General features: G+C 38.8%; 1 protein-coding gene across 1 annotated transcript; it reads left to right on the top strand.

Moving 5' to 3' along the window:
• The first annotated feature begins 2,131 nt into the window (after positions 1-2,131).
• cist1 (colon, intestine and stomach enriched 1) lies at positions 2,132-8,109 on the top strand. The gene is made up of 4 exons (XM_070832550.1): positions 2,132-2,268; positions 3,545-3,916; positions 4,673-4,836; positions 6,739-8,109. Exons 1-4 carry the CDS (start codon positions 2,208-2,210, stop codon positions 6,781-6,783), a joined length of 642 nt encoding a protein of 213 aa, XP_070688651.1. The 5' UTR covers positions 2,132-2,207; the 3' UTR covers positions 6,784-8,109.
• The last annotated feature ends 967 nt before the right edge of the window (positions 8,110-9,076 follow it).

The raw sequence follows: 9,076 nt of genomic DNA, 5'->3' as shown, positions 1-9,076 counted from the left end.
ACTCCTTTCATTAATCATATCATGTATTGATACTTTTTATTTTGTTATTTTTGTTTTCAATTCACTTTAGTTTCAGTTACTTTCCAGAGTGTTTTTGCTCATTTCAGTTTAGTTTTTATTGTTTAGAAATGTTTAGTTTTTGTATTAGTTGTTTTTTATTACAAGAAGGGGTATTTGTCAGGGGCAGATTAAGAAATTCTGACTTACAGTCATGCGGACATCCCAGTCTCAATAAACATTCACCAGTGTCTCCTCATGCTGGCTGTGTTGGAAAATTTGTCACAAAAGTAACTAAACTAAAGTCTTTTTTGGTTATTTTTATTTTATCTCAGTAAGTTTTTTTAAGTACACAATATTATTTTGGTATTTGTGTTTTTCTAAAGTCTAGTTTTTCTTTTTAAAATGTAATTTCACACCCATTTTTAATTTAATTAACTACAATAACCTTTCTGCCTCCCAGCTGAGGTGGTATCAGACAGCACTCCCATCGGCCAAACCTCTGGGGACAAAGCTCATAAACGTTCATGCTCCACTGTGAAGTCATTCATCTGAGGCAAAAGAATATTTTACTGTCTATAACAGTTTGTATTATTCTGGTGGTCTTTTTTCATTAACAAACCTGCTTCTCTCTCAAGTTTACACACCAAGTGTCAGAGCTCAGAGCGGTTGTGTCACAATGTGCTCCTCGGTCCCTCCCTTCAGCCATGCTCTCTCATCCTCAGCCCTCTGCACTGCTCTCTGTTGCCTTTCTTCTACTCCCCAGACCTGCCTTGGTCGAGCTGTCCAACCGCACACTGTGTAAAACACAACAGAGGCCCTCTGACTTTCCCTCCAGATCACCAGCTCTGGCCTCCGCCGTCTGCATTTGGATCTTATCTACTGTATCCCTGTGTCACTGCTCCCACAGCACCAGTTGTGACAGAGCAAACTGGCTAAAAATGGACTCAGTAGACAGTCACCAGCCCTGCTCGAGTTTTTTCTGGCATGACTTTGGACTGACACAGGATGTTTTTGTAAATGAAGAGCCAGGCTCTTGCTGTTTTCTGGAAGTGGCACCCTAAATCTATCCAGTTCATGGCATTTTACCAGTTGAAGCTTTGTGCAAACACTCCTCCTCATCCTGTTTACCCTCAGCCTGTCACACCTGCCTCCTCTACATCTCAGCTTGCTAGCCTAAACCCAGCTAGCATCCAGCCTGCATGCTAGTATGTTAGCGTCCAACCTGCTAACCTCCATCCTGCACCTCAACCTGCTCACCTCACAAATATGAGACGTGAAACAGAAAAAGGGACCCTTAGATGTTGAGGTTTCACTTGATTCCTAATGAAAAGTTAATTTTTTTTCATACTTCTGTAGTTTTACATTAGTGACTGTAAATTTAATGTATAGTACGTATAAATGTAATGTATAGCTGCTGTAGTTCATTTTTGAATTAAGTACTTTAAGTTACTGAAGGTCAGATGATTATCAATTTACACACATTATTTGGCTTTATTGCTGAATTTTAGTTGCTCCTTTTATCATAATTATCCTTAACCTTAATGCCATCGTACTTGAGTACAACACCACAGTCTTGTCATTACAGCATGCTCCTAAAAATAACAGAGGAATTTACAGAAATAAGTGAAAAAGTAAATGTCCATAACAAATAAAATACATCAAGAGGAGAAGAAAATAAAACAAAGACAAACAAAAAGACAAAAATAGGTAATTGAGAAATATACAAATACATTTAACATATAAAACGCAACAGGAGAATAGCAATTACAATGTAGTACAACATATGAATAATACATGGATGAAGTGAGGATATTTGTGTTGCAAGGTAACATCGTATTATGTGCAGCAGCTACAGTGCTAGTTAGTGAGTATTCACATCTGTCAAAGTGAAAGTTGACATGATGCATTTGATCATTATAGGTTCGAGCACTCAGCAGTAGAAAGCAAGGGAACTGACATTAATGTCACTTTAATGTGTTGGAAGTCAGTTCAGAAATAAACCTGTGAGCTGCAGCTGGGATGGAGCTATAAGCAAACAACGAGCCGTGCGCAAACACTGACTAACCAGCCTGAAGGATTTAATATGCACCAACCCTCCGCTTAGAGCACTCCTCCTCGGGCATTCAGCACATCCTGCTGTCAAGGATGTAGTCTATGTGTGTGTTTGAATGTTGACGATATGACCTCCAGTCATTTCCTCTCTCAACATGCCTGCAGCGATGCACCTCACTGTACTGGTGTCCCTCTTTGCAGTGACAGTCTGTACAGGTAACATTTCATATTTTTACCTTTTGTAGACTGATGTGTTTCATTTGTTTGATAATTTGCCTGAACGTTATGCTGAAGTCTTAAAAAGATGCAAAGTTATGCAAACTGGAAACTTCCTGCAGCGGGAGAGGTTCAGCTGTATTGTGGTGCAGGTGTTTGTGCCGGAAACGTTGTATTTGGTACAGTTTTTATGCCAACAACAGCAGTTTCTGGGCTCAGGATTGCATTAGAAGTTGGACAACATGCATCCTAGTAGAAACACAGAAACATTTATAGTCAAGCAATACAGTATATTCATGTGTTTTGTTGTAAAACACAAGTCAAAGATTGTTTTTCTGCATTTTGTACAATATTATTAGAGTGAGGTATGAACTGCTATTAGTAAATCATAGAGGAAGTTAAAGTAAATGGGAAGGTCACGTCTGGGTGGAAACTGAAGCAAATATTTAATCAGTGAAAGTGATCCTGAGCTAAACCTACTGGCGTCCACTACTTCTGCAAACACTTCTGTGCACACAGACACGAACACAATGCTGGCTGACTGTTTGTCTGCATCACCAGAGGAGATAAATCATTACCTGTCAGACTGTTAATTCTGCTTTATTCAACACGCTGCAGAGTCAACGGGCTCCTCTGAACCTCAAACTGAACTGTGCCTTTATGACCTAAATTTTGAACTCTTGAATCGTTCTCTCTCTTAATTATGAAAAGTGAGATAACATTTGTAGTATATCCAATTCTATTGATATGATTTAATGCTCCAGAGTAGCTGCTAAGGTGCAATCAGGAAGGAGCTGTGTTAAATTACAGCGTATTGCAGGGCTGCAACAGTGCCCATTAAGAAAGACAATATGAAATAGACAAATTTATGAGGTTAATTTTATACAGTATAGCTTCATTTTAAGTAATATCAGATTCTTCAGCATTAAAACCTAACCTGATCGTTGTAAATATCTAATCTTAATTTATTGAGCTTCTTCTAAATTAAGCATTGTGGCTGGTGGAGCACCCACTATTAACTGGCCACCACTGCCTATAGATTTTTCGAAGGTTGCCTGTGTCCTGGATATATTTTTACAAAAATAGGATGGATAGTTTTGTGACAAATGTGATACACGAGAGCAGAAAACTGTGTATGTATATGCATAGGCCACATAATTCCCAGCTATGCCTTAAATATCAGCTAATTATCATTCTTTAAAAAGGCCACCAAACAATCTGGCCTTATCTTGATCAGGTGTGAGTGCAATTTTTCATGCTGTTTCTTTCTTTTTAGATAACACAGCTTCGACTGCACCTACACAGGTAACAAAGATATCCACACATACTGCACACCTCACCAGTTCTTCTGTGACGATCAGTAATACCAGTATATCAACTGTGACAACCACAAAGAACACACAACCGCCTCCAACAACACACCAGGTTACCAGTAAAGTCACTTCAGAAATAGTGTCATCGTCACCACCGCCCTCTACTTCCCCACAAGCCACCAACAGCACAGAGGAAACACACCTCACCACTCCTCTTCAGGCTACAACCAACCAGACGTCCAACAAGACGGTTTCCCATGCGTCGTCGACACTCCCAGCAGTATCAGAATCACCCAAAGTCACTGCAGCCACCACTGTGAACACAACCAGCCCAGGTTAGACTGCTGTCAGAGCCGAGGGCTGAAGGCTTCATCCCGAATCAGAAAACAGTGATTAAATCCGAAGAATCTACACCTCTAAAAACATGAAAAACAGCAGCATTATCACACCAATATGACCCCTTTGCAGTTGTTTTTTTTGTAGTAAACTAGGTCAGTGCGTGTAGTCTCATTCAACACTGAAAAAAACATTACTTTTTATTTACTTTAAAGATGCATTCATCAATGCTTGGCCACTAGGGAGAGAAAATCATTAAAAGAAGCCAACAGACTCCAGAATAAGCAGTTTTTTTCAAAGTACAATCAATGTGTGTTGGTGCACAGCAATGCAGCCATCTAAACATACAGACAGCAGTTGGCCTATGAGGTTTTAGCTGGTAGCAGTTGTGACTGAAACTGAGAATTAAGATTAAGATTAAGATTAAGATTAAGATGCACCTTTATTCAGATCTGGTTGATTAACAAAGCTCACAACAATAAAAGTAAAACAAGTAAAATACACAACAGTAGCCTAACAGTAATTTAACAGTTAGCTAATTAGTATATTGTGTATTATAGCCCGGCGCACTTCCTGGGTGCTTGGTGGGTTAAACAGCCATGAGACATTGCCAGAGCTGGTTGCCATAGCGACAGAATGCTCAGAATTCTACTCATATTGGTTTCAGTAAATTTCACATTGATTTTGATCAATTTCTCTGTTGGCAGTTTGGCAAGTGGTTTGGGTGATAAGATTTGTGTTTTTCACAACCATAGGTCTTTCACATGAACAGGGAAACGGTGACTTGGCAGCGAATCCCGGCCTCATAGCCATCATTTGCATCTTCTGTATCATCGCCGTCCTTGTATTGGTGGTTGCCACCATTAAATGCATCCGATTACCAAGGTCCAACTTCGAGAGGCTAGAAGATGTGCCATTGGTGAGTTAGAGAAAAGGAACCTGTTTCAACTCATTTCAAACTGATTTTCAATTTTTTCATAGACTTTAATTTAGTTGAGTTAAGTTGAGTTCGTAACTCATTTGGAGGAGACTGAAAAAGATTATTCAGTTGTTTTTAGCCATTCTAGTAGCGTAACAAACACCTGGTTGATCCCTTAACTTTTCATTTAAAACCATCATCAGATCAAAACTTTTAAAACAATTTATCCAACAATTTGCTTACAACCAAACACCTATAAAACTAATGACATTCACATCAGCCTCAGCCGTATTATGCTCAGTTAGTTAGTGTTAATGTAAGCAAGCTAACAAACTGTATAAGATGGTGAGAACATGTCAGCATTTAGGTCAAAGAGCTGCTATGTCTGATTACACCCTCTCATAGTTGCTAGCATGTATGTAGACTTGTTTTACATTCAGTGCCATTTTCCTAAAACTTCTGAATTCTTATAGACATGATATTTTGACATGACATTCTGTAACTCTTGAACATTTTGTGCAACACATTTAGATGAAGATCTAAGAAAGATGGACGCTAATAAATAAATTGAAGCGGGACTAAGAACAAAGAATGATACACTGTAAATTCAGATGGTTTGACAACCATCTGTAACCAGCAACTTACTGCTGATTATGTAGCATATTATTAGAATGTGAACAAGGTGTGACTCTAGCAGCAGTTCAGCGTCTTGCACTACAGGGAATTAATGGCTGGCATTTAAAACATTTTTAACTGCCTGTCATTTTCTTCCTTTTCCCCTCAGCAGTGAGCGCAGCACTTTGCTGCTCTCTCATTTACACAAACAGGAAGCCTGACTGGATTATCAGTGTGTGAAAAAGTCTCACAGTGTATGGTGAGCATGTAATGACTAAGCATTTTCCTCTGAAAATCAAGCTTATCATTACACTCCATCGGTGCGTCAGCAGGTATTCAGACACTCTCTGCATCCTGGTGTCTTCAGATGTCGAGAAAAAGTAACGAGACATGAGGTCTCAATTGAATTGAAAAACAGAGATTTCTCTCCAAAAACAAACACTCTATAGATTATAACTACTTTTACCAGCTATCTATAAATCTTTATTGCCATAAAATCGTAGCCACTGTAAAAACCCTCCAGGACGTTGTTGGAGTAGGACAGAGTGTACTCCAGCATATACAGAACATATGGGTGCAAACACAAAACGGCTGATTCTGCAAACAGAGCAGATGATGATGAGCAGATGACTTGCTGGTTTAATAAGTGACAGGACCATGTACTATATTTTAAAAGGCAACTGCCCAAGAGCTAATGAACGTTTTAAGGTCGGGACAACAATTTGTGTTTGTTACCCAGGTCAAGTCCTTGGATTCTGTTCCTGGAAAACAATTAAACTATTACTAAAAAAACTACTACTAAACACCCACTGATGCATTGGGCCAATTATTTATGTTTCAGTGTTGACACTCTTTCTGCTTTGCATCTCCTTGGCAACCTTGATTTTGTCCATTAATCCAGCTCCTTTTAAGTGTTTTCAGCATACTTCGGAGCATTTTTATACTGTGATATGTGGAAAGCATAAAGTGAATAACGTGTGTCCTTCATTAAAATACCTCCTTACAATTTCAAGCTCATCATCTATCCTTTCGAGCTTAGCTTAGAATTTGTGCAACAACACTGCAGAGAGGCAACAAAGCAGAAAATAAACCAGGGAACAGGATGTTGACCTATAAAGGAAAAAACAATCAAATACATCTCTAATGTAAAGCAGCACACAGTTATGAAGCCTTATTGCTGTTTAGGTTTGCAACATCCAATGCACTTTAACACCACACTGGTTGCAGGTTATTATGAATATGTTTTGCTCCCTTTAACCCCTTTACCGTCTCCCTTCATCTCTCTAGGGCAAAATGAGCGAGGAGTCGCCGTTCGCCCAATACTCAAAATAATGGAGGAGACTCCATCGGACACTGAAGTCCAGGAAGTGTCCGGTCTGCTGTGTGACTGATGTTTGTGGACAAAACAAACACAGAACTGTCGTTCACGGCAGCAGTGACAAGAAAAAGACAGACTTTGTGTTTTTCTCTCAGGCTGCTTATTTGGCTGCTTTTAATTCTGCTGATTTTGCCTCTGAAGCTTAAGCAACTGTTGCACTAACTCTTTCTCTTTAGTTTCTTTTGAAACGAGAATCAGCCTAAAATGTACAAAAGTCTAAGTCATGTTTCTCAAATTGATGATGTGTGTTTTCGTAAGCACTTAGAATTCATAACTGCACTTTTAAGTGTAACAGAAGAGACATTATAAGAATACAGCACATTTAATGTTTCTATAATGATTTGGGGATATATTACATACATGTATATGTAGATTTGTGTTGTCACCAGAGCACAGATAGATGTATTTCCAGTATTGAAACTGTGCATAAATGTTAAATGCATGTAAATGCATTTTTGGATAATTGGAGTGTACCAGTGCATATGAAATATATTTGTATAATGTTATTTATTATCACATATTTATCTTTATCTTTATTAGAATCATAACTACAATAACACCATGATGTCAGCTTGTCTCCTTTGGGTCTGACACAGAGATCATACATTTTAATCAACAATTATATGCATTATGTGCATTCGGACAAACATTAGGTGCATTCAGACAACAGATAATATAAATAATGTCCTCCCGGCCTCAGACCTCCAGTGTAGATTGTATTTGAAGCCCCAGAGACAGTTTCCAGATGCAGAAATTCATTGATTGAAATAGTTTATAGCACAAACAGGAAAAAACATTATTTTACAAGCATTAAAGATTGCCAACTACACAAGGGAAGAGATATAAAAAGGGAATGTAACATATGAAGTTGTAGCTAGAAATAATACCAACATTGGCTCCTCTGTTAAACTGTAGTCCTGGCCAGTTAAATTATTAGTACCTTTAATAAACGATAAATCCCAAACTACAAGTCAAAAGTTTTCACTCTGCACACAATGTTGGCACATGTAATACTTAACTGAATGGTTTCTGTGGGGCAAAGCAATATTTCTAATTTTCTTAGCGTGCAGCTCTATCAAGTGATGACTAAAACACACACACACATTAGACTACTTTCTTACTATTTCAACAAAGTCATTTTGCTGCAGTGCAACATGTTTACACTCAGGGATTGCTGTTAATCCATGTTTTCAAATCTGTGTGTTCATCCCAGCTTCTTCTGCTTACTGTCAGACAAATGTAAAGTACAAAGTTGTGTTTTCTCTAAAATAAAATAAGTATTCCCAATACACATTGTTTTTAGATTTGTTTAAACCATTGTTTGGGTGCTGTGATCCCTGACACAGATTGATCAGGAGCCACACAGCCCCCCCCCCCACACACAAACCTTCTGTCTTTTGTCTTGTCACCCACACTTTAACATGTCAAGTTTCCCCTGAGAGATGACTCAGACTGCAGAGATAAAGACGTGCTGTCTGCAGGGTTTGATGATGAGGATTACCCAAGAAGGTCAGGATGAATGCAAGTCTGGATAAGAGTGTGCTCTTGCCGTCTTTGCATTTGAGTGCAACATCACTGCTCAGACCCTTTGATAAATAGAAGCAAAAGTCTGGCACATCGACCCAACGTATTTGTCTAATATCTGTAAATTTGATGACCAGACATCTGAATAACATCTGTGAGTGTGAATGAACCCTTACTTCAGAGTAAGTCCATCAGTTTTAGTGAGACACGAAAGCAGAAGTTAGATGATGGCATCCTGGACAGCTGCACAGTACGTTTTCACATTAGACACGTTTATTTTACTTGTAGACTCACTTGGAAATGCAATAGGAGGTGCAATTATCTGTGACATAAACATGGAAAATATGCATATAATTATACGTGTATATGTCTTGGATAGTTGCAGGATTAAACAGGATTATCACATCACACTTGAAGGCCGACACTTACTCATACATCTAGTTCTCTCTTCTCGACACTTTCAACACCTTCAACTTTATTTATGTTAACTGAGATAAGCCCGTTTGACCTCAATAAATGATAAACAAGTGTGAGTGTGTGTGTGTGTGTGTGTGTGTGTGTGTTTTCATATGTCTGAAAGCCAATTCAGCAGAACTCGTGGTTTGGTAAGTAAAGCTGTTTACGTCCCTCTTCACTTCCTGTCATGTGATCCTGTCGTCGACGTCACAGTGACGGCCGGGCGTGCAGCGGTGCATGTTGCAGAGTTTGAAGTCTAACTTAAGT

This window comes from Pempheris klunzingeri, chromosome 6, assembly GCF_042242105.1.
Source record: "Pempheris klunzingeri isolate RE-2024b chromosome 6, fPemKlu1.hap1, whole genome shotgun sequence".
In the NCBI taxonomy this organism is placed as follows: Eukaryota; Metazoa; Chordata; class Actinopteri; order Acropomatiformes; family Pempheridae; genus Pempheris; species Pempheris klunzingeri.
Note: the sequence above shows the minus strand (reverse complement) of the source record. Positions and strands in the feature narration are given on the sequence as shown.